This window comes from Penicillium verrucosum (genome assembly GCF_028828655.1).
Source record: "Penicillium verrucosum strain IBT 35672 chromosome Unknown utg000001l_segment0_segment0, whole genome shotgun sequence".
Classification (NCBI taxonomy): Eukaryota; Fungi; Ascomycota; class Eurotiomycetes; order Eurotiales; family Aspergillaceae; genus Penicillium; species Penicillium verrucosum.
In genome coordinates this window covers 13,578,916-13,602,676 of record NW_026643210.1, presented here as the reverse complement: position 1 = coordinate 13,602,676, position 23,761 = coordinate 13,578,916, and the positions used below count along the sequence as shown (strand labels likewise).

The 23,761-nt window shown below is 49.0% G+C and overlaps 10 protein-coding genes across 10 annotated transcripts; 3 read left to right on the top strand and 7 right to left on the bottom strand.

Moving 5' to 3' along the window:
* Positions 1–238: 238 nt before the first annotated feature.
* On the bottom strand, positions 239–1,858 carry N7516_005007 (casein kinase I; the record flags this gene model as incomplete). Its single annotated transcript, XM_057217727.1, has 6 exons — positions 239–243; positions 300–869; positions 934–1,339; positions 1,397–1,545; positions 1,603–1,672; positions 1,730–1,858. The coding sequence occupies 6 exons, from the start codon at positions 1,856–1,858 to the stop codon at positions 239–241; spliced, it is 1,329 nt and encodes a 442-aa protein (XP_057079610.1).
* A 1,409-nt stretch (positions 1,859–3,267) lies between these two features.
* On the bottom strand, positions 3,268–4,885 carry rtt106 (putative negative regulator of DNA transposition (Rtt106); the record flags this gene model as incomplete). Its single annotated transcript, XM_057217726.1, has 4 exons — positions 3,268–3,824; positions 3,915–4,271; positions 4,352–4,696; positions 4,783–4,885. The coding sequence occupies 4 exons, from the start codon at positions 4,883–4,885 to the stop codon at positions 3,268–3,270; spliced, it is 1,362 nt and encodes a 453-aa protein (XP_057079609.1).
* Positions 4,886–5,187: 302 nt separating this feature from the next.
* On the bottom strand, positions 5,188–6,358 carry N7516_005005 (mitochondrial 54S ribosomal protein uL24m; the record flags this gene model as incomplete). The annotated part of the gene is made up of 2 exons (XM_057217725.1): positions 5,188–5,859; positions 5,942–6,358. The coding sequence occupies 2 exons, from the start codon at positions 6,356–6,358 to the stop codon at positions 5,188–5,190; spliced, it is 1,089 nt and encodes a 362-aa protein (XP_057079608.1).
* A 2,970-nt stretch (positions 6,359–9,328) lies between these two features.
* Positions 9,329–10,269, top strand: rho1 (Rho family GTPase RHO1; the record flags this gene model as incomplete). The annotated part of the gene is made up of 5 exons (XM_057217724.1): positions 9,329–9,396; positions 9,492–9,519; positions 9,627–9,824; positions 9,913–10,047; positions 10,102–10,269. 5 exons carry the CDS (start codon positions 9,329–9,331, stop codon positions 10,267–10,269), a joined length of 597 nt encoding a protein of 198 aa, XP_057079607.1.
* An 833-nt stretch (positions 10,270–11,102) lies between these two features.
* N7516_005003 (uncharacterized protein) lies at positions 11,103–13,805 on the bottom strand (the record flags this gene model as incomplete). The annotated part of the gene is made up of 4 exons (XM_057217723.1): positions 11,103–11,933; positions 11,989–13,254; positions 13,306–13,399; positions 13,456–13,805. The coding sequence occupies 4 exons, from the start codon at positions 13,803–13,805 to the stop codon at positions 11,103–11,105; spliced, it is 2,541 nt and encodes an 846-aa protein (XP_057079606.1).
* Positions 13,754–15,247, top strand: N7516_005002 (methionyl-tRNA formyltransferase; the record flags this gene model as incomplete). The annotated part of the gene is made up of 4 exons (XM_057217722.1): positions 13,754–14,153; positions 14,212–14,282; positions 14,334–14,461; positions 14,515–15,247. 4 exons carry the CDS (start codon positions 13,754–13,756, stop codon positions 15,245–15,247), a joined length of 1,332 nt encoding a protein of 443 aa, XP_057079605.1.
* Positions 15,248–15,312: 65 nt separating this feature from the next.
* On the bottom strand, positions 15,313–16,625 carry N7516_005001 (SDR family NAD(P)-dependent oxidoreductase; the record flags this gene model as incomplete). The annotated part of the gene is made up of 10 exons (XM_057217721.1): positions 15,313–15,332; positions 15,383–15,461; positions 15,527–15,589; positions 15,642–15,730; positions 15,787–15,838; positions 15,925–16,032; positions 16,088–16,150; positions 16,204–16,290; positions 16,368–16,512; positions 16,576–16,625. The coding sequence occupies 10 exons, from the start codon at positions 16,623–16,625 to the stop codon at positions 15,313–15,315; spliced, it is 756 nt and encodes a 251-aa protein (XP_057079604.1).
* A 592-nt stretch (positions 16,626–17,217) lies between these two features.
* Positions 17,218–17,844, bottom strand: N7516_005000 (glycosyltransferase family protein; the record flags this gene model as incomplete). The annotated part of the gene is made up of 1 exon (XM_057217720.1): positions 17,218–17,844. One exon carries the CDS (start codon positions 17,842–17,844, stop codon positions 17,218–17,220), a length of 627 nt encoding a protein of 208 aa, XP_057079603.1.
* Positions 17,845–18,433: 589 nt separating this feature from the next.
* N7516_004999 (uncharacterized protein) lies at positions 18,434–21,218 on the top strand (the record flags this gene model as incomplete). The annotated part of the gene is made up of 3 exons (XM_057217719.1): positions 18,434–18,559; positions 18,623–19,480; positions 19,533–21,218. The coding sequence occupies 3 exons, from the start codon at positions 18,434–18,436 to the stop codon at positions 21,216–21,218; spliced, it is 2,670 nt and encodes an 889-aa protein (XP_057079602.1).
* A 467-nt stretch (positions 21,219–21,685) lies between these two features.
* On the bottom strand, positions 21,686–23,732 carry N7516_004998 (sugar porter family MFS transporter; the record flags this gene model as incomplete). Its single annotated transcript, XM_057217718.1, has 8 exons — positions 21,686–21,822; positions 21,884–21,957; positions 22,024–22,454; positions 22,528–22,535; positions 22,606–23,150; positions 23,216–23,440; positions 23,499–23,575; positions 23,637–23,732. The coding sequence occupies 8 exons, from the start codon at positions 23,730–23,732 to the stop codon at positions 21,686–21,688; spliced, it is 1,593 nt and encodes a 530-aa protein (XP_057079601.1).
* Positions 23,733–23,761: the final 29 nt, after the last annotated feature.

Here is a 23,761-nt window from a genome sequence, read left to right as displayed (position 1 = left end):
AAAAAGAGTATGGCCAGAAGGTGATATAGGCCGAGAAGCGCGATTCTTGCTCGGCGAAGCGGCGCTAACCACTTGAACACAAGGCAAGAAACGAGCGAGAGGTGAAAGTAAACAAGAACGAAACAAAGAAATCCCATGCAGACCTCCTTAGGCCATTTTCTGACATGAAGGGCAGGAAGCAGAGGTGAAAGCGTGGCGCGGTAGGTCTAAATGCGCCATCGCTTCATTTGACTGGAATTCAACCTGGATCCTGAGATGAGCTGGGCGCTCAAGTGACGCAGCACAGCTGAATCACCTACCGCAGCACAGAGCCTTCATCAACTTCTGCGCGAAAGTGGGGGGCGATTCAGGGGTACCTGGAGCACCAAGGGGTTGTTGGCTACTCAGCCCCGGGTTCCCTGGACTTCCGTTGCGACCGGGGAGGTGGGCATTGGAGTTTTGGAACTGCGCCTGGGTTGACGCGGCCGGAGTCGATGCTTCCACCCCCGCGCTCTGGCGTTTGGGAGGCATGCCGCCGGCGCTTGGGCGCTCGCGCGTCTTTCCAGCTCCAACTTTGGCTGGAGAAGGAGGCGGGGGCTGCGCGGCGTTTAAACGGTCGGCTGTCACTCCCGGGCGCTGGCTGTTGCGAAGCTCTCTTGTATGCAGGTCGCGACCGGCCGAGCCCTGGTGCTGATTGTGGAGATGCGCCTGAGATGAATAGGACTTGTAGTCCCAGCCCCGTCCGTTGTTGAGCTTCATCCAGTCATACTCGCCATCCTCGACCTCGCCGGCGTTCTTGAGAGCTTGTGTCAAGATATCACGGAGATAATCGTAGTCAGGAGTGTCCTCGAAACCAAGGTTGCGGACGTAGCTCAGGTATTTGTTGAATTCTTCTGGCGGAGTGATTAGTAGATGGATATGGATATGGAGACGGAGAGAAGTGAGTTAACATACCTGGATAACTATCGCAGAGGTCCTTGATTGCCGTCGTCTGCTTCTTCTCACCAATCTTCTCGTACTTCTGCTTGTTGGTAGCAGCCTTCAGGCCCTGCCAGGGAAGGCCACCCCGCAAGAAGTACATGAAGACATGACCGAGAGCTTCCAGGTCGTCACGTCGAGATTGCTCACGGCCCAGATGCGTGTTGATACTCATGTAGCGAGCAGTGCCAGACAAGGATTTGCGCTCGCGGTAAGGGATGTGTTGCTTGGTCTTGGGATCGCGGTATTGCTTGGCCATACCGAAATCAACCACGTGGATAACGTTGGCAGCCTTGGTTGATGGCCGGCCAATAAGGAAGTTGTCTGGCTTGATATCACGGTAGATGAGGTTCTTCTCATGAATCGTTTGGACGCGCGAAAGCTGGCCAGTCACAGTTAGCTAAGGTTCATCTTGTAATTCCAAGCAGGAAAAACACACCATCTGCTTGGCTACCATCACAACAGTCTTTGTAGAGAAGCGGCGGTTGCAGTGATCGAAGAGATCCTCCAGCGAAGGACCCAGAAGATCGATAACGAGGATGTTGTGCAGACCCTCCTGTCCGAAATAGTAGACATTGGGAATGCCAGCTGCCTTGAAGTTAGAAGAGCGCACAACATAATATCTTCCCTAGACGGAACACTTACGACATCCAACCAGAATCTTGTATGTCCGGTACTCATCGCGGAGTTGGGGTGCATCGCTTTTCCGGGGTTCCTGACTTCAGGTTAGCCAGGGGGGGCTTCACCGCGACGAAGGGGAAGGGTAACATACGAATTTGATGGCTACCTGCTGGTTGTTCAGGAGGTTGGTGCCTTCAAAGATAACACCAAAGGAGCCTTCACCGATCTTTTTGCCCACACGATAGTGGACACCCACTACGTTCGATGACGAGGAAGCCATGGATTCGGGAGTGAGGATTGTAACCCGCGGAGGAATATGGCTTCAGGGACGTAGACACGTGATTGATGCTATCACTGGGCGCAGTCAGCACACACGAAGCTGGGCAACAATGAGAGCGATATCAAAGAGTCTGGTCACATACATCACAATGACTTCTATTTTTTGCGACCGAGGCAGCTCTAACAGGCTCAATGGAATCTATTCGCCCGATAGCCGATGTACTGGTGACGGCGATGAAAGGAGACAGGGCGGCAGACGGAATGCACAATCGGGACAAGATCGAAGGGACGTAGGGACGTATAAAGCCGAAGCAACCAAACACAAGCGGAATTGGCAGCGCCGAGCAATAATTGAGGCGGCCGTGGGTCCTTTTTGACGGTCGGAAGACGAGCTGGGGTTGAAGCCGAAGGGGAGGTTGTAGAGAAGCCAAATGAAAGGGTAAAAAAAGGAGAAATCAAAACAGAGAGTACACTTCGACCTACTGCGAGTACGAGCCGCACTGAGCAGTGGTTCAAAGATAGACCAGAGGACCTGAGAAGGGGGAAGATGGAGGAGAAGAGAAAGAGAAGGTGCAACACTCTAGGAGAGACAGAGAGACAGGGAGCGGAGGGTATTGGGTGCGTATTGGTAAAAGACGTCCTAGAGGGGGGGTGCAGGAACTGGCGGTCACGGCTGTACAGTGACTGTATGGTAACTTTGAGATTGGGGGGAAAATCTTCTCTGAGACCTGGAGGCCAATAGTCTACATTGTTCTCTCCATACTCTCTAGTTACATAGTTAGTACTATTATTAAAAGGTCTGCCCTTTAACAATGAAAATTCAAGATTACTAGGGAAAGCCACCAAATTGGTTCTTAAATATTCCTAGTTATATGTACTCCGTACCCGTGGACCTACGGAGTACTTAGCTCAGACCTCGGCGGCTCAACCTTCAGGGCTGCATTAACCAGGCACCAGAAATATCAGGGAATACCTTCAACATACATGTAGCTATTTATTGGTTACTTCTATGGGTAGAGGCACCGCTTTCTTTATTTTGGGAGAAAGAAATCAGAGTCAGGATCTGAGCCCGAAGAACATACATAGAAGAAAGGTCGATTCATTTTTTTTTCTTTTCCATTTCAGGGGAGAATCGGTCTGGAATGCGGTTAATCAGGTAATATTACCGTCTTGGCAGGAACTCCGGTCTTAAATTGACTCTATAAAGTACATACATATGTAGTTTTATATTGTACGCGAATGTACAACCTTTCTTATGTTGTAATATAACTAACTAATAACTAGTTAGCTTCAAATATGACATGTCCACCAGATAGACTGTTTGAAAAAAAAAAAGGTTGGAATCTAAGAATCTAATCCTAGTATCGTTACATTAGATATCGTAACAAACGGCTCCGTATTGATTGCATCCTAATGGTCTTCGGGGATGTCCTCAGCTTCGCTTCCAAGTTCATTCTCAATCATGTCTTCATCACTGTCCTGGCCGGCATCCTCATCCTCCTCGTCATCTTCATCACTGCTGGACCCGCTGCCTTCACTATCGTCACTGTCAGGGTTGTAGTCTTCCTCCTCTTCATCTTCTTGGTCTTCAAGCTCCCGCTGGGCTTTCTGGAGTTCGCTTTCATCTTCACCGGCTCCCTCAGCGGTGGGTGCCGCTGCATCCTCTCCACCGGCCTTATTGACATTGTAGACCTTGGCGCGCCGCGCCTCTGCGAGACTAGCATCTTGAAGCCCGTGTCGTTTGATGTAAGTATCAATCCCTGAGAAATTATCCTGATCAATCATCGAAAATTCGAATTCCTGGATATCTTCTTCGGAGCCATTCGCCGGCCGAGCCATGACATTGAGATTGAATGTCCGTTGAAGGACAGAAGTATACGACACAGAGTCAACGGTAGCAAATGAAAAGAACACAAGCGGTTTCTTGAATGCAAATAAGATACCCGTCGAAAGAAGGAAGAGGTAGCCTGGTGCAAGCCAAAGCATGTTAGAATGATCGAGACTAAGCCTAAAACCATAATGGCTTCCAGCTAAATGGAGATATGGATATAACATACCTTCTTTACTACCGCGGAATGCCTTGACATGGTATGCTTTCTCGCCCTTTCGATGCGCCTCAGGCATGGCACTGACAAATTGCTTATCATCAGGGCGCACAACATTGGTGTGAGGCATGTTCTCATTCAGAATTTTGCGAATAAATGCCTCGGCCGATTCACCAGGACCGTGGCCAAGCTGTTCCCCATTTCCTGAGAATGCAGCCTTGGCTGGTCCATCGGCTATCGTAAAAACCATAGCTTCGGAGGCTGCTGTTCCCTCGGGCGGGGGTGTGATGCCATCGGCGTACTCGGGAATGATGCAAAAATTGAACTGTTTTTGGGTCTTCTCCGGCACGGGAAGACAGAGGGCATGTCCTAATTTAACAAGTTGTGTTAGTAACTGTAAACTATTTGTCTTGGAAAAAGAAAAGGTTATTTTTCTGGGTCAAACTCACGAATCTTCTCCATAGAAACACCAAATTCAATCTCTTTCGTAGCTTGGTTCCTTGCCCGAAGATATTTATGCCCAGCGGTGATCTCAAGCGTAAGCTTCTTCCTCTGTGGCGTAGAGAACGAAACATCTTGAACATAAAATAGCACTGGCGCATTGCCATCTTTCAGGTTGACTGACGCCTGCGCAGTCTCCCCAGAGTCTCCATTCTGAAGCTTGCGCTTTTTAGCGGCAGGTCCATCAGCGGCTGGGGGCCGCGAAGGGAGGGTAGTGTTGGCAGTCCTGGCCAGCAGGCTGGAGGTATATTTCGCAAGATCTTCGAGCAGAGGTTTATGCTGCGGTGTTGTACCTAAACCATGAAACCCATTGGCGACAGTCAGTAGGTGTTCGACGGGATCATCGAATGGGGACGTGGGTGCGCTGTTGGCTACGCACCGATCGCATCGTAGACTCGCTTCTTCAGCAATGGTTCCGTCGCAAATGCCTCCTCGATGGCGGCGATGGGCGCGCCCTTAGAATTAATTGAGGCAAATGCCATTTTTTTTTCTTTTTTGCGACTGCTTTGGTTCAAGAGAACAGCAGTGCAGGGAGATGCAGGTTAGTCGGAGAATTGGGGGATGAACGTATGGGTGGGCCCGAAGTATCCGCATTGACTGGAGCCCTACTTTGTATGGACATCTACGTACTCTATATGAATTCAAACGATGAAATTCGAAATAACTTAATCAAGAAATAGATATATGAGTGAATGCAAAGCTTCATACTAGAATACAGTGGTGTGTGTACACAATGCTACAGGAAAAAAAAACCCCTCTTCCGACTTCCATCTTCTTCGCCCAATTAAGCTGTCTGCTTGGACTTTGACTTGGACTTCTTTGGCTTCTTGAGACGCGATTCGTTTTGGATGTGGTTGTTAATGAAGTTGATGGCATCCGGTGTTAATATCCCATTTCCGTTGGCATCCAGGTTCGCCTTTCTCGCCTCCGCAAGTTGGGCAATCTTGAAGTTTTTGGCATCTGTCTTCGGTGTCATCATGGAGACAGAGTTTCTGTATTCCTTGCGATAGTCTTCCTTCATCTTCTCTTTGAGGTATTCCGGATCGTGTCGAGTGCGGAATCTGGAGTATTTGTTGCGCAGCTCATCAATGACGGTTGAGGGCATAGGTGGCTGCTCCAGTGTGGGTGTGAATGTGCTGGTCTCAACCGCCATTCGTGTTGTGTCCATTTCGCCATCGGTAATGACAGGCTCTTCCTCCAATGGCCAAGGGATTTCGACGTCCAAGCCGGAGACATAGCGAGTGAATCTTGGGAGCTTGCTGTGCTCACTTCGCTCGGTGTACGGCCCAGCCGCATAAGCGTGCTGGACAATGACGTTTTGCATCTTTCCAGTCTTCGTGTCTTCCAACGGAATGACGTGTCGGATGTCGTCGAAGGATACGGGGAAGGACTGTGGCTGGGTATCACCGGCGTGTCCCATCCTGTCTTTGGCCCATTCGGGAATGACCACGTCGGCCTAATTAAGACACAGTAGTGAGCGTTTTGTTTTAGTGACCAAGAGGTCATTGACCTGGATGGATGGTTCGCTGAAGACATACCATGTTTATACCCTTGATGAGGACAGTCTCACTGTCCCGGTTGACCTGTTGAATCACATTGATCTTTCCTTGATCCCGTCCTCGCACAACGCAGACCCGGTCACCTTCGGCGAAGAGGACATGCCTCCGTTGTTCGTGTTTAGGGAGGCGCGGCGGGTGCAAGACGGAAGCATCCTGACCACCATATGTAGTGCGCTGCAGACCAGAGTCTCGCATGGGAGCGAGAGGCCCCTTTTCCCAATCCTCCCAGCGGTTCTTTCGTGCTGCTTGGAATTGACTAGACAGCGCGCCGCCGAAGTCCTTCCGCGCCCGCCGAATCCCAACACGCTCCAACAATTCCTGTCGTTCATGAGCTTTGTTGGTTCTTTTAAGAGCTTGCTTCCGCGCTGAAGCTGTCCGTTGGATAACTCTCTGCATATTGAATGTTGTGGTCCAGCAATGGCCGAACGTTGTCTCTGCCTCAGAATCCCCGATTCGCGGATCGAAAATTGAGGGTGTCCGACATACCACGTGATCAAGGTCAATACGCATTATGTCAGCACAAGCGCCGCCTGTACACATTCAGGACCAGCCCTCATTTTGCATTGCTACATGCTAGTTGGCGATTCAAACGACGCCTTTTTACTAATTTCTTTGAAATCTAGTTGCACACAACCCTCTATATTTGCGAGGAACAAAACACTCATGGAAAAGTGACAATGAAGGCCAGGAACGATCGACAGGTCTCAACAACGCCAACAAAAGCTGATGTCGACAAAACCCAGAGTTTATGGATATGTCCCTGTATAGGCAGCCCTCCATCACAGATCATGTTCACATTGGAAGTTTCATCTTGCCATCATGATATCAAAAAGATATTCGGGCAACACCATGATTAAAGGTCTATATCCGAGGATTTGGAGATCACTGATGGCCATTAAGCAGTGCAGTAGTACCCGACAATCCACATAGCTATATATGTGTTTGGGACCTTCTGATTCACTGCACAGGTCGTTTCCTAGTAGAGCTTATTTAGATTTTGAATGTCGATCAGAGTAACACTTGTCTGCAACCATGTTCGTAGAATCAAGAAGCAGAAGCACGGATTGTGAGATGCACATTCACGCCTATGACACGTAATTTGAGTTCCTTCTTAGGCGCTGGATAATTATGACCACAGGAGAGAGTGTGTACCGGCACGGCATCATAGCTTTAGGGATGACATAACGCAAGCCTTCAAGGACGACCATAAGAGACCGATAGAATGCCGAAGATGAGTGTGAAGAACAAAGATATTCACTTTCCAATTCTTGTTGGACACAAGATAAGTCGGGCCAAAAGTAGACACCGAGTATTTCTCGTGGAGACTGATATGTTGCGTGGTCCAGCGGTATCAAGACGTGGAACTGGATCGAAAAGCCCTTTCTGTAAGCCGCATTTGCTCATCCTTGTGTTCTTATCTTGGTTAGCTTGTCCCCGAAGTCTGGGTATGCTTTGATCCTGTCTGTAGCCAAAACCGAGTTTGAGATGAGGAAAGAAATCTGTCATGGGGTTGTATTTGTATGGTTAGGTCGATCGTCAAGTCCACCAGACCACGGCCATCGAAACTGTGAATTAATCCATATTGTTGAGCGGCAAATGAACCGACACTAATAAATAATTCAAGTGTGTATAGATTCTGTTGGCGCTGGACGAAACGCTAAAGTGCTGGAAAGGATTATATCCTCCTATTTTTTATTCCCAAGAAAACATCCTAACGGCTTGTGGCTTGTGGGCGCAAGCTCCAGGATTTGGCCCCTGTTTACTATTTATAGCCGGCACGGCGCAATCATTGGAGGTGGTAATATAGCAGCTCCACTTTCCAAACAGCAGCTTCAAGAATGTTGTCAGGTCATGTAAGCCCAGAAGAAAGCAAAGGGGGTAAAGGTTTGATGATTCGGATGTGTAAAGATCAAAATTCCATGGTTTAATTCTCCCAGTGGTTTGACAACGCATTCAAGTTAGTTGGGACCCCCCTAGATGCAGTAGCAAATGAGACGGGGGTTGCCAGCAGAAAGACCAGCAGAGAGTATGAGATCATTAAAAACACCCACCTATAACGTAGTCAGTACATGTCCAGAGCTATGGAGCAGATCAACGCCAGAAACAACTGAGATGCAGGGAACCATCGGAGCGATCTTCACTGGACAAGTCAAGCGGGTTGGTTAAAGGTTGCCAGTGTGCTCCCGTAGCTCTGGCGGTAGCCGCGTATGTTGTAGGAGACACTGTCTGTGCAGGCTTGCACATCCCAGTAGGGTGGTACATCATACATGAAATTGAGGACGTGGAGTTAAGAAGATATTGTAGTAGCCCTTCATTTTTCTATGCGGTGAATGTTGCTGGATATGCGGTTTTTGCTCAAGCTCTCAAAGAGAATCACATGAGTCCCTGAATCAGTGAAAACCAAATGATATTAGTGAAATCCAGAGAAGATAGCATCATCAGAGGACGAAACTGATATCACATTTTGCTCATATCAGATACCATTAATTTCATAGCCACGGGTGGCTGTGCTGGCTGTGTGGACAAAAGTGACAAAGTGGACCGGGTGATGTGGATGGAGCGGGTTTTTTTTGGACCTCAGCCACACATATTTAGGGCTGTGCACCCGTTAAGTTCTCATTTTCTCTCTTCTAACCTTGGAAAAGGGGAGAGGTGTAAGCCACATGTAAGGAAAAAAAAAAAAGGGCAGCCTGAAATCCAGGGGGTACACATGGGGTATATGTGTGTGTGTGTGTGTGTGTGTGTGTGATACATATGCTCATTGTAGATTGGTTATAGACACGATAGTATGCAGTAACTAAAGGTAACGTACTTCAAATGTTATGTACACATGCATACCGATACCAAATGCTGTGACACTGTATTGAGTCAGTACTTTTAAGACAACATTTGAACCACACAAGTCGATACATCTGGGGGGTTGAAAAAAAGCCACAATACCCGATACACTAACGGGCAACAACAAATACCAGTATACTGCCACCGCCCTCCGTTGTCTGGCCTGGTCTTCTATCTTTCTCTCCTCCACCTCCAAATCATCATTCCATCGTCTTTTTTTCATCGCTTCCCATCGGAAATACCTATTCCATCTTCTTCATTTCTCTAGAGCTATTGCTACTAGCACTAGCTGATTTACTACATTTAAAACTACTACACCGTTGCGCCTTTGAACACTGTATGGGATCACCCTTTTCCTTTTCCCCCCTCCTCGGGAGCCTGGCTTCGCCCTTTCTTCTTGATCGTCTTGTTTCTGTCACCCCCTCATGCCTGTAGACATCCTTCATTCTTGAAAAATTCTAGGACTTGCGGGGTTCCCAGGTCCTTTGTTGATTATTTGCCCCCTATACTGACTTGTTCCTTATCAAGATGGCCGAGATCCGTCGCAAGCTCGTCATCGTCGGCGATGGTGCCTGCGGTAAGACCTGTCTGCTCATGTGAGTACTGAAAGTGGCTCTCTTATCGAGGGCGCTTCCCCCAACCTCCGCGTTCACTTTTTTTTTGGTTCGGCCGTCTGACTTGAAGTTCACAGTGTTTTCTCCAAGGGTACCTTCCCCGAGGTAAGCTTCCATTCATACTCGAAACTTCGATTCCCGAAATCACGACACAGGAATATACGACGGAGAAGCATAATTCAAGAAGGATAATCTGACTTTGTTTCCGTCAGGTCTACGTCCCCACAGTCTTCGAGAACTACGTCGCCGATGTCGAGGTTGATAACAAGCACGTCGAGCTCGCTCTTTGGGATACTGCTGGCCAGGAAGATTACGACCGTCTCCGTCCTCTCTCATACCCCGACTCACATGTGATCCTGATCTGTTTCGCTGTGGACTCACCCGATTCGCTCGACAACGTCCAGGAGAAGGTGGGTGTCTTATCTCTCGATTGCATATCCCGAAGCAAAGAAATGTTTGGGTGTGAAGTGGACCGAATGTGCTGACGTACCACAATAGTGGATTTCTGAGGTTCTGCACTTCTGCCAGGGTCTCCCTATTATCCTCGTCGGCTGCAAGAAGGATCTTCGCGACGACCGCAAGACTATTGATGAGCTTGCCAAGACATCCCAGCGCCCCGTCTCGCAAGACCAGGTACACCTTTCCGGCCCCTATAGTGATCCAATATAAACTAATATATAACTACAGGGTGAGGAAGTCCGCAAGAAGATCGGTGCCTACAAGTACCTTGAGTGCTCCGCTCGCACCAACGAGGGTGTCCGTGAGGTCTTCGAGGCTGCCACTCGTGCTGCTCTTCTGAAGGCCGTTAAGGGCAAGGGAGGCCGCAAGCCTGGCAAGGGCTGCCTGATTCTCTAAACGAACCAATTGTTGAGGTGGTCTGGCTCGAGCAAAGATCATGTATGAGAGCCTCCACGAAAAGCAATTGGTGACGTTTTTCTCGGAAAGGAGGAAGGCTTCATGGCCTGCATGCGAAATTGTGGATAATATCGAATCCGGGCACCCGAGTCGTGGAGGTTTCCCCCCACAATTCAGTTGGTCGACCTTGTGTTTTTCTTTTGCCTTTATTTGCAGAATTTGTCTAGGGAGGCGTTGTCTTCATCATAACACTGTGGGCTTTTCTTTTTCTTTTCCTCTCCTCGTTCCGACGCCGTGAATTTTCAAATGCCAAACCGCCACGTTGAGGTGACAATTATAAACCAACCGAAAAGCATCGAAAAAAAGAACTCAGAATTGGAACTACCAGGAGATGAAGAGGGGAAGCCATTCAGTGTAGCACCGGTTGTGCAATTTGGTCAACGCCGTGACTCGCCTTCCCTGGTCGAGTTCCCCCTGTGTCATAGATTCTTGTCCCTGCGGTTATCTCCCCATACGCGAAGAGCTTGATTCGGCTTTTACTGTTTTTCTCTCCCTCCTTTACTACATCTGTTTTTATGTTACAGCTTATGCATGGTACTGTCTATTTCCATCTGATGTCTGTACTTTCTCATGCGTAATCCTGTAGTCTGCGTAGCCAAGCATCCATTAAGATATAAAATATGAGTCCTTCCAACTATTAATGTATTTAAACAATTTCAATATCCATGTTCAAATGATGTAGTTTCAGTGGCACATCTATGTACCTATTTCTGAGGAAACACATACAAGAAACCCCACAACTCCACACTCCACTCCACCAAGCCACATTCCAACTACCGATTCAAACTCAACAGACCCTCAATATAGCGCCTAGCGTCCATGCCAAGCCCCTCAACCAGCTTCGACGGCGCCATATCCGCACGGGAAGACCCCGTCAGCCCAACCGGAGAAGAGGCACCGCCTAGATCACGGAAGAAGCGAGTGCCACTGCTGACACGGCTTGCCGGGGAGACGTAGTCACTCGCTCTGCGGACGAGGAAGGCTTCCTGAGGCGGAGGAGCAGAGTGCACTTGGAACTGATTTGCGGGAAAGGCACCATCATTGTTGGTTATGGATGAGAGGGCGACGGATGAAGAAGTGGTGGATAGCGCGGTTGGAGTTTGGGTTGGGCTCTGTGGGATGCGGACCCAGACGACCCACCATCCGCGGTGGGTTTTGCTTGTGCGTTCAACCTCCTGCGGACGGGACCGCGTGTCTGTATGTGTTGATAGGAGGCGGTGGTGAATCGCTAGGCTTTCAACACGGGACCAGGGTGGTTGGGTTGATGATTGGGAGGGGGAGGGGGTGCGGGATGGTGAGCTGGTTGGTTGGGCGGAGGAGGTGACGCTCATGCTGGGGATGTTGGGGATGGAGGAGCGGATGGTTAGGTTAGATGGGTCGTAAACTAGATCGTAAACTGGCTGTGTTCGAGTGGAGAAGCGCTTGTTGGGGTCCGGGGAGGTCTCGGACATGGCGATTCGAGAGGCTGCCATTATTGGGGATGTTGATGATAGAAGGGGTTTCTGAAGAGGACCGAGCTGGTGGTGCATGCTTGAGTATAGCAATGGCGAAGATAATGCTGGTGTTTGAGGATCAAAGAGGAATGTGAACATGAATGGTTGATTCTGGGGTGGTGTATTAGTGAGCTGATTTGGGTAATATAGTAAGAAAAACACATACCACGTATATCACGACCTGGAGTTTTGTCGGAGTGGTATCTGACCCATCTGCCAGGTGGACATGTAGTGTTCTATGCACTATTCGAGTCCTGGACTTGCCGTTCTCGGATTCGGGCTCTGGGCTTCCTTCTTCTAAATCATCCAATTTTTCTAGATCATCACGAGGTCCAAGAACAAAACCACCCGAAGGACTGTTCTTCATGCTGCTTGGATATTTTATGCCGGCCGGAGGCGATTGTACAGCGCCAATGGGCTGATCCCGCGGGGTTGACATGTTTGAAGTGGATTCATCTCGCATTGGAGTAGAACTTTCAGGCGGCGTAGATGTCGACTTCGGAGAGAAACTCCAAGAGGAGCCATATCCAAGAGTAAGGTATTTCATGACCGCCTCAGTTGGGAACCCTAGGTTCTCGCTGCTTTGCCCGGTGCGAAGTGGCGATGCCTCATTTCTTGTCCCTGCTTGATTTTCCTCAATGACTTCCGGGGGTGACGGCTGGGGTGCCGCTATTATGAGTGGACGAGGTATCCCTGGCTTAAAATTGTGATCCGGCGTGGAGGGCTGAGGGGTATCTTCCGAAATTTGTCTTCCACGCTGCTTTCGTGGTTTACGGCGACGCAGCGAGGTTGGGTCCCGCCCAACTCCATACGCAGCATCCCCAAACCGATAAATGCATTCCATCCAATGTGATAAATGCGCCAACGAGTGCCGAGAAAGAGCACCAACACCAGTAAACACTACACCATCGGACGGTCGAGGATCATTATCTGTCCCAAGCCACCGATTTTGGTTATTTGAGCCTGCCAAAGCCCGAGACCCTTCGAGCTGTGAAGATGAATCGCCAAACCTGGAGACAACCAAGTCCACCAACCCGTCGGTCCTTGTCACAAAGTCTTCAAGTACTTCTCTTTCCCCGCTGCCCCACTCTTCTTCCCCGACGCCGATCCCCAACTCTCCTCCCGCAGAAAGTTTGATGCCATTATAGATTTCGACAATTGGGTTTCCGGTCAACAGAAGTTCCCAATTCCACGCAAATTTCTCCCAGAAACGCTCAAGGAACAGACAAAATGTGGACCTGCCGGCTTGATGGAGGATGTCATCCAATTTGAAGCCATGGTGTAGAAGGAATTCCGAATGGGCGCGACGTAGTTGCTGGACCAGTAGAGGCGGCGGTCCCATCTCTCGTGACGAATAATGAAATGCCGGAGAGTCGGATCCTCCAGAGGATCTCTGGGCAGTATCGGCGGGAATTCGGGTCAGGTCGATTGACTGGCTTAACATAAGCTTTTTGTGATCTGTGCCGTTATCTCAACCACTTACGGCAACAATCCACCAGTCCTTCTCCAACTCAAGTAGAACGACCCGCGATTTGTCTGTTTCGACATATTCTAGGGTCTTGCCAGCTGAGAAATTACTGTATATCAAGCACGATTAGATTGGTTCATTTGCGGGGTTTGCGGAGATGCCGACCTCGCAAAGTTGACCATGCCCTGCGCCAGACCTATCTGGCGCAACCTCTCATTCCCTTCATCTTCAAGACATTTGTTTGCTTCGCCTTCTGCAGTGGGGTTATCGATGCGCCGTGCATAGCTCGATTTCGAAGTATAGAACACGATCTGGTCCGCGATCGTCTCGTCGGTAGGTCCGAGGGTCGGGTTATAGATGGCAAGGTAGGAAAGTTGCGCTGGAATCACCGAATCATGATCACTTTCAGTCATCGCATCGTTGGATGACGTCTGGAGGTCGCACCAGACAGGCAACAACGATAATGGTTGAAAGACAGATGCATCTGAAGTGGGATCTGGGGTGGATGTTGACATCACGTGGTTTATCGATAAGCTACTACAAGGGAAGCTTCAACTTTCTCTCGTGGTGGCTTTTCAACTTCTGGCAATTATCCACCAGAACTATGTGGATTATTCCAGGCCCAGGGAGTCTAAGTTTCTGTAGGAGACCGGTGGGCCTTCAACGGCTTGCCTTCAGGTTCTATGCTACCAAGACTTCCGATCCACTCCGCATTCTCTTTTGCGGCTCTGATCAATTCAGTATCGCCCACTTGAAAGCTCTCCATGCTTATCATTTGAAACAGCCGGAGCGTATTTCCTCCATTGATGTCATCTGTAGACCTGGAAAGAGAGTTGGAAGAGGACTGAAACAAATTCGGGAAGGTTAGCTTCAATTTACGCTTCCTTGAATGCCCGCGTTTGCTGATTCAATTTCCCTCAGTACCGCTCAAAGCGGCCGCATCTGCTCTCTCCCTTCCGATCCATGAGATTGATACCTTCACTGGATGGACAGTACATAATACCGAAACTCAACCAAATTGACCTCTTCGCTGACTGTGCTAGCCCCCGTCCTCCCCGAACGGTAACATAAACTTGGTGATTGCTGTATCATTCGGACTTTTTATTCCGCCGCGCATATTGAATGATGCCAAGTATGGAGGCTTGAATGTGCACCCCTCGTTATTACCAAAGTATGTGATTTTTATATGCAGAATTAAAGAAGACGATTAAGCTGATTGATTAGCTTCCGTGGTCCTGCGCCGCTTCATCATGCTCTTCTCGCCGGCGAGACCACTACTGGTGTGACAGTTCAGACCTTGCATTCGAAATACTTTGATCACGGAGTGATAATATCACAAACGCCGGCCCCGGGGTTCGACATCCCCAATCCAGAGTCATGTACCGTCCCCCAGTTGGTGGATTTTGTTGCACCTAAAGGAGCAGAAATGCTTGTGGAAAGCATTGAAAAGGGTCTATTTATCCCTCCCATTGCAAATACTGGTGCTGAACAAACCGGCAAGTTGAAGGTTGCACCTAAAATCACACCAGAGGACCGGCACATCAACTGGACAAACTGGACCTTGGCAGAAATCAACAGACGTAACCGAGTGATTGGACCTCTCTGGAGTAAGGCCCTCTGTGCAAGCAATCCTGCAGATGGGCCTCTATCATTCCAACAGAAACGAGTCATTCTCACAGATACCGAGGAGGTTGACCCGCCTGAGGGATGCGGTTCGTTCTCAATCCTCCCAGGTCTGCCGTTTACAAATGCTTCCCACCCCGTAGAGCCAAAGAAGTCACGGAAGCTATACGTTTTTACTGCTGATGGCAAGGTTCTGCGCATCAACCGGATGAAAGTGGAAGGTGAACAAGATGCAGAGGGTCTGCGAGCCGCTATCAAAGCTCGCATGTTCGGTGATCGAGCTTTCCAATATGAAGGTCGGGAACTGACTCCCTTCCGCAACTCTCTTGTATAAATATGATAATGTTCAGTGTACTATCACCTATGTTTTAACAATACGATTCCAGTTCCTCATTTCTATCAGATCCCGAAGCCAGAATCTAAAAGGATTGTCAGTTTCAACCCAACACGCTGGACCTGAGACTCATACCAATTTGAACAGTTTGACCGGTTATAGAAGCATTCTTGGCCAAGGTAATAAACATATCCGCGCAGTCTTCCACCTCGGGCTACCGCGAGATTTATTAGCACACAAGGTCCTTTTCTAAGGTTGAGGGAGACCAGAATTGCTTACTGCTCGCTTGAGGGCTGTCGCATTTGTCCAGCTCTCGATTTTATCGGACGGGAAGCGTTGACCCTGGGATATTCTCAGTATTCGTCAATGCTAGCGTTGAACATGTGCTACTTACCCATTCAGTGAGCAACAGACCAGGAAGAATCGCATTGACGCGAACTTTGGCGCCTTGGCTCTTAGCAAGACACTTCATGAGATGGATAGCTGGGTGATACAGAGTCAGTAACCAAACAGCATGATTTATAATAACGATAGCATACATGCGGCTTTCGAGACAGCATAAGGCAAGCTGCTTCCACTTGGCATGACGCCCTGGAAAAGACCCCGCAATTAGCATTTCAACGTTGCTATAGTAGTGGACAGTTCAAGGCCATTTAGCCTATTTTCGGGCAGCTTACCGCAATCGAGGCTGTGATGAGGAAAACGCCACCTTCCGGGTTCGCATTGAACGTGGGCAAAGCTGCCTTGAACAGGTAAAAGCTGCTCTTGACATTAACCGACCAGCACTGGTTCAATAGTCAGCCAAACAAGAACTTCGATTACCGTGGGTGCATTCGGTACCTTATCCCAGTCATCGTCGTCCATGGCATCAAGATCACCGAAGTTGGTCATTTTTGTCCATCCCTTCTCATGTATCAGCATTTCCCATACCTCTTGGGATTGACTGTATAACTCACGGCATTTGAGATAATGATATCCAAGCCACCCAGCTTCTCAATTGTGGTTTTGACGGCATTGATGCAGTCATCTTTGACTCCAGCATCCTATTTCCAGATGTAAGACAATGTCAGCGCATCAATTCTAGGCAAAATAACCCTGGTCATTGGATTTAGTGCCTTACGCCTTGAATAACCACAGCCTTTACACCATATTTGCTTGCAATGTTCGAGGCAAGCTTATCCGCAACCTCCTTGTTGGACATATAATTGATAGCAACGTTGCTTCCCTCTGAGGCGAATTTCTCAGCTGAAAGAGCACCTAGCCCTCTGTTAAACGTGGTTAGCTTATTAACCAGAGTATAGTTTCACGCTCAAATTGAAGATTCCTACCGTGAGCCACCAGTGATCAAGACATTGCGACCTGACAAGGAGTAAGGCATGGTGAGTAGAATTCTCAATTGCTTTGGTTCAAAGAGGAGAGACAGAGAGACAGATATATAAGATTGAAATACACAGAAGAGGTTAAGGGAGTTGCCGAGGAACGTCCGATGCGGGGTAAGTATGGGTTGATTAAAGCACAAGTCACAACAATTAATATGAAATTGAAATTAACAGGAGCTTTGAAGAGTTATTAGACGACTGGAAGAGAAGAAGTCAACCACTCACCTCGTTTTGTCTGAGCTTTTCTCAGTGGTTAAGGAACGATTTCGGCTTTTATATAACACACTAACTATGCCCATGTGTAATGTAACTAACTATATACCTAGTTAGACACAGTCCAGGTACACGGACATTCTGCATACGCTTGCTCTGGTCTTGAGTTATCTACGTGGGGAATAAAAAGGGGCATATAGTCGAGTAGTGTCTACAATGACTGTGTGTGGAGAGGAAACTAGCACGAATCAATCGATTCATTTGATTCATTTCTTACCTAGATACCTAGCTGGCGAGAACATCATATCTTGTGATATCTGCAACTATCAGATCGAAGACACTGTTGAAATAGACTAAGCCGATGTAGATATACGGCACTTAGATCACAAGCCATCCTGCATACTGCGTTCTCTTCATCCCCCACCAGGCCCGTCGTCCGGCCTGGGTAGGCCATTGAACAAGAAAACGGTCGGCCAGAGGCAACAGCAAGACGCCAGAGGTACTGAGCGAGCTCACCCGGGCCCATGATTCGATGTAAATAGTGCGCAGTTTTGGTGTCGATTTAAACGAGGAGAATGTTCGCAGACCCAGACACAAGGCAGTGAATTTGGCCAAACACAGAAAGAAGCGGATGAGTTTTGCGCCTGCGACAACGCACACTGCCGTAGCAGGACCGTTCGTGAGGATTAGATCAGGGTAAGGCGAGATGTACTCCTTTGGGAGCTTTTGGTCTGGGTGTAGTCCGCGAAGAGCATTGAGACAAGCCCAGAAACATTGAAGCGTTGAGAATGGCGCGGTGAGATAGGATTGATGGACTCGTCGGGCACGTGGTACTGTGACAATGGTATAGTTGTTGTTATGGGCATGGCCCTGAGAATTTTGTACATGTTGAGCCTCAAAATCCTTAGCTTTGTCTGCACTGAAGTTATCTCCGGAGCTCACGAGGTATGTCCGATACGTGTAGATTTTGGGGTCGAGTTTCATGCGCTCAAGAATGTAAAGCATCTCAGCTGTATGACCACCACTTCCAAGGACTACCAACAGGTGCGTAGGAGATCCCCTTGCGCGACATTTGGGGGAATGATATTCTGGGAGATCGTGAGGGAGATGAGTAGAACCTAGGAGAGATAAACCAGTCAGATTGATTCAATTGTATAAATAAATGGTACTCACAAGGAGAATGCTGGCTCCAAGTGTAATTGCCAGGACAAAACACCACAGGAGCAGGTCCCAGAAGGATAAAGAAGCAAGAGAGAAGGTCATCTTTGTCCACGGTCTCAAGAGTTCAGTGAGACAACCCGAGGATTTTAGTACATCATTATCATAATAATAGAGGTGAAGAATAACATGAAATGAATAGAATAGAATAGAATGAATAGAATGAATGAATGATTGAATGAATGAATGGCAGGCAACAACAATGTCAATAAGGTAGTCAAGCGGATAATAAAATTGGAGTCGCGGTACTCCATACACGTCCCCCGCACGTGCAAAGCTCCGACTGGTTTTATTTTCTTCCTCTTTGGCATCCGGAACCCGTCTCCCTTGTTTACACCAACACTTCCACTTGTGGTTCTTTCCATGTTACTATGTCATGGCTTCTCTATTTTCTAAGCGTTTGACCTGCTTTTATTGTGGGCAGCGGTCCGCTCTCTCTCATCGTGGGCCTGTTCGCAATTTCCGCTGTGAACATTGTGAGGCTGATAACTTCTTTGACGAGGTATGTTTATTGATTCTTCCCTCGAATCTACTTATATTTTACTAATGACTGTTCTCGAAACAGAAAGGAGAAATTACTGACCCACCAGCTGTGGTCACCAACGCTGAAGCCTACGCGCCTGGCGCATCAGAACCGCCCTTCGAATCAACTGATTTCAGTGGATCCCAGTCATTTTGCGCCAAATGTGCTCGGAATCAGCATCTATTCACGAGCTCACTGGCCTCCTACTTTCCCCCTTCGGACGATCCCACCGATAGCGAATACGAACGCGGGTATGAGCAGTTCCGCAGAAGCCTAGAGGACCGATACCCCCAGGTTTGCGAGTCTTGCGAACCCATTGTGAAATCTCGCATCAGAAAAGCTGGCTATGAAGCGAAATCGGATCACCTCAGGCGCATGATGGATCAAAGCCGAGCAAACCGAGAATCACGACAGGCGAGGAACCGGAGCTGGAGAAGCTTGCTTCTTCTTGTGGGTGCACTTTCATATTGGGCTAGTATTGCAGGTCAGCTATCCTGGAACTTGATCAGTGCAGCCACCCTCTCCGAGGTCTCGCCAAGTTTCGATTATTTACCCGACACCGAACAACCTCCAACCGCACCCATCTCTATAATCTCGTGCGTCAGCCAGTCTATCCGTTTACAACGCATTCCAGGAGAATGTTCGCCTGACCTAGCACCAACTGCTGGTCTGGCATTGATCGCAGGTGCACTTTCGCTGTGGTGGAATCCAAAGCTGCGCATGAAGATAGACGGAATGCCAGGTAAATTCAGCGGTCTTGCAGAGTACTACCAAACTCAACTCATCGTCATGGTGGTACGATGTGTTTTCTGGGCAGTGGTCAAGGATCCGTCTGCCAGTGGGTTAGAACCCAAATTGATTCCGGCCTTGCATGCTTTAATGATGGGTTTCACTATTCTGGTGAGTATGCCTTGACCCTTGAGCTTGCTTTCCATATGCTAACTTGTGACAGTCGGTTTGGTTCTCTCGATATGTTGTCGGCTACTCTAGTCGTCCACTCGTCAATTGGTCTGATAACAGCTGGGAAACCCAATTCGAAGTCCCCAAGGCATCTTCCTCCGCATTGCCTGAGTCACCTGTGTCGACTCGCATCACACGATCTGGCGGAACACCGAAGGCGAACAATGGTGGATTACAGCAGCGCTTTCCAATTAACAAATTGGCCCAGCCTCAACCTACGTCACCCGTCGAGCAGCCGCCTATGGTTGCCTCTAACCATACGGATAATGATGGCATGGACTGGTCCCCTTCTGTTACCCATAACCTCCGACCGACTGTGACACGACGAGATCAGCCATCTGTGCTCGATGGTCCTCATCCATTCCAGGGGCAGATCCCAGCTGCCCCGACGCCTCCTGCGTGGAAGCTTCGCACCCAGACTTCAACGAAACCGATCGAGCAAGTAATTCAGCCTAATCCGTTCCATCGCAGTCCTATCCAACCACAAGGCCAATGGCAGCAAAGTTGTGTCGATGCTGAACCAGTGTTCAAGGAACCAAAATTCTTTCCTCCTGATGATCATGACACATCAACTGGACTGGAAACGCTGTTTGACCGTGCTTTCAATTTCCAGCCCGATGCCGCCCAAGAACCTAGCTGGTCTGAGCAATTGCGGAACAAGGGCTCGTCTCTCGACGAGACGCAAAGTTATCTCTTCTATGGGTGTCTTCGACTAGGCCTGCTAGTCAGCTTCATCAGCGCATGGAGTATCTCTCAAAATCACGAGATCTTGATTCCAGGAAATTACGTGGAGATCGCTGCCCTAGGCGCGGCAAGCCTTGTTGCAGGGTTCGCTTTGATCACCATGGTAAAAAGGCCTCTTGTGCAATGGAATGGAATGGAAATTTTGATCTCTATCACCGAACTTGGCGTCGCTGTTCACATGGGGGCACATTTACCCACAGTTTCGCTTAATCGAGACTACTTCGATCGCTATGGCAAACTCCTCCTGATTTTCATGGCCGCACAGGAAACTATGAATGTGCTATCATTCTACAATAAGGTCAGGTTAGAAAGTCAACAAAACTCAGGATCTGGATCACCACAGCCACAGCCACAATCACAACCACCGCATTCGAGTCAATCGGGTGCCCTTGACTGGGCCGGAAGTCAATCTTCATCCAAGTCCACACCTGAGCCTCGAGCCAGCAGCCCGCCTGTGCACCGATCATTTGGGTCACAACCATCCGCTCCTCCACTTTCATTTGGCGATACCGATGCAGCTTCCAGTTTCTCTTCAGCATTACCTTCCGTGCCACAGTATGGGCTTACCTCGTCTCGAACTGTCCATTCGTTCCCCGCTGCCAATCAGAACGCCTTCAACCAAAACGGAAACCCACATAGTTTCACCATGGAATCTCTAAAGCAAATCGACCCCGCGTCTGATTATGAGCGAGACTCGGACACCGAGACTATAGCCACAGCTACCACCGCCGCCACAAATTTCACTAACCGCAACATTCGGTATGGGAATAACCCCGGTCTGGGTTCCAACCCCTTTTATTCACCCCGGCGGAATGGTCTCGGATCAGGCATGGGCGGTTTGAGCTTGGATGATGATCCTACTCCCCGCCGCATGACACGCAGCCAGACCCAGCATGGGCTACTTGGTCGGCGTCCGACCAACTACGCCGGATGATTTTTCGTGTTTCATTTCACCTTGATCTTTCCGTTCTTTTTACAATTTCTCGCTTTGTTTGTTCGGTACACCGCTGGTCATTCTCTGCCCCCTATCATTATTTGCAGACTGGATGATGCCATCGCCACGGGGTTGATAGATTGAGCCAGTCGTTTTCTTTCCTTTTTTTCCACTTTCGGTCTCCCAGTTTGATTCAAGCGAATGTGGTGGGTTCATAGCGCAGGCGAATGTCTTTTTTTCTTTCTAGCTTTTTTTTATTAATGGGTTTAGCGGTTCTCCGAGGTGTTAGGACCGCTGTACATATCCTTCGAGAGGGTCGGCCTACCCAGGTCCTTTGATTGATGATATCTATGAAATTACGATGACAGATGTGAATACTCTTCGAAACCCAGATATTGATTTCTTGAATTTGATCGCTTTCAATATTCATTCATTGACATTCAACCTAGACCTAAACTAGTAACCCCCTACTGATGCACCCTCTCAACATGCACCTGGGACGCCTTATCCCCATCGCCAATAGAGGCTCGCTCCGCGTCAGCATTCTTATCTTCAAGCAGCTGCGTAACCCCAAAGAGCTCATCCATCTTCTCGAGGGACAAACCTATAGACACACCATAGTTAGCAAAAGGCGCCATCATGTACTATCAAGGGACTCGACTCACCCTTCGTCTCCGGGATAAAGAACCACACAAAGACACACATCGAGAAACAGAAGCTCGAGAAGATAAGATACGTTCTACACACCCCAAAGTCAGCAAACCCACACTGTGATCCAAAGCTCCAGCCCACCAGCCAAACTCACCCATAACCGTTGTCACCAACAGTAGCCAACATATTCGGCACAGCCCTGGCAACAACAAAGTTAAACAGCCACTGCGTAGCAGCTCCAAAAGAAACATTCAGTGAGCGCAGCCTGGCAGTCGGGATCTCGGAGACGTAGATCCAGCAGACGGGTCCCCAACCGAATTGGAAGAATGCCGCGAACAGGAAAATACACACCAGCGCAACATACCCGGCCGGGATGACAGGTGCACCTTCAACTGGCGGCGCAATGCGCACGTACAGTCCGATGTACATCATTGCCAGGCCCTGCGCGATCGAGGTCCATAGAAGGGAGCGGCGTCGGCCTAGCGAGTCCGCTACAAAGATTAGGAACACACCACAGCTGACCATCTTTACGATGCCGTAGACACCGGTTGCGAAGAGGTTGGTTGCGTTGCCGGTTACGCCGAGCTGGAGATGGGGTATGGTTAGCATCTGATTGTGTTTTCACTTTGGGGGCTTAAAGATAGAAGTGTGCGCTCACGTTTTCGACTGTGACTTGTTAGCTGGAGGGTCCCTCAGTGGTATGTGATATATTGGGGGAGAGGGGGAAGTGACATACAGATTTGGGGCGCATAGTAGTTAATTGCATTAGTTCCAGTCATCTGCTGGCAAATCATCAAGACGATAGAGATGATCGCGCGCTTGCGGTTACCCGGAATGATCCACATCTCTTTCATCAGGTCCCAGAAGCCGGACCCAGCGACAAGTGCGCGCTCCTGTTCTAACTGGGTGGCAATGGCCGCGAACTCCTCTTCCACGTATGGGTGGTCAGAGGGCAGATTGCGCACGTTGGAGAGAGTCGCGCGGGCTTCTTCCCACCGGTCTTGTTTGGCCAACCAGCGGGGGGACTCATTGCACATCAACATACCGAAGAACAGGAGCACTGCGGGGAGACCTTGCATTGCTAGTGGAACAAGGTACATTGCGGGACCCTCAATGTTGAGCAGGGAGCCGTAGTTGATCCAGAATGCGAGCATGATGCCCATTGTAATGAAGAGCTGGTATAGACCTGTTAGACCGCCGCGGATTGCGCGTGGTGCGTTCTCGGCGACGTAGAGTGGGTTGATCATGGATGCCGCGCCAACTCCGAAGCCAGTGATTAGTCTAGAGGTATGAATGTTAGCTTCCAATGATGGGTGGAGGACTAGAGGCGGGAATATCTGTCTTACCGTCCGATGTACATGACTTCGATGTGGCCGCTGGCTGCAGTCTGCAAGACAATTCCTAGTACAGCTACCACTGCTGTACCGATTAGGGAAAGTCGTCTACCCCATTTCTCTGCTGCCGGGGAGGCAACCAGAGCCCCAAAGAAGCATCCTGCTTGGAGTGTGGAGACGATATTGGCCGATAGATTTGCTTCCGCGACCTTGGAAATATCCTCTAGGCCGTATGTCCTACATCAATGACACTGGTCAGAATAGCTAGACGCCAGGGAGCAGAGAGAAATCTCACTTCTTGAATCCTGGCATGGTTAGAACTCCACCGATAATACCGGAGTCCATGCCAAAGAGCATTCCACCAAAACAAGCCTAGGAAGCATTAGCCCTGTAATTCTAGCATTATTGTGATTGCCATAGCTGGAAGACTAACTGAGCAGGCAAGCGTAAAGACCCTCCATCCGTAGATCTCCTTCGGATCATTCTTCATCGCCTCATTGTGAACGAGCTTCTTTAGAAGCCACGACATCTTGTATAGTAATAAAAAGGGTTGATCGA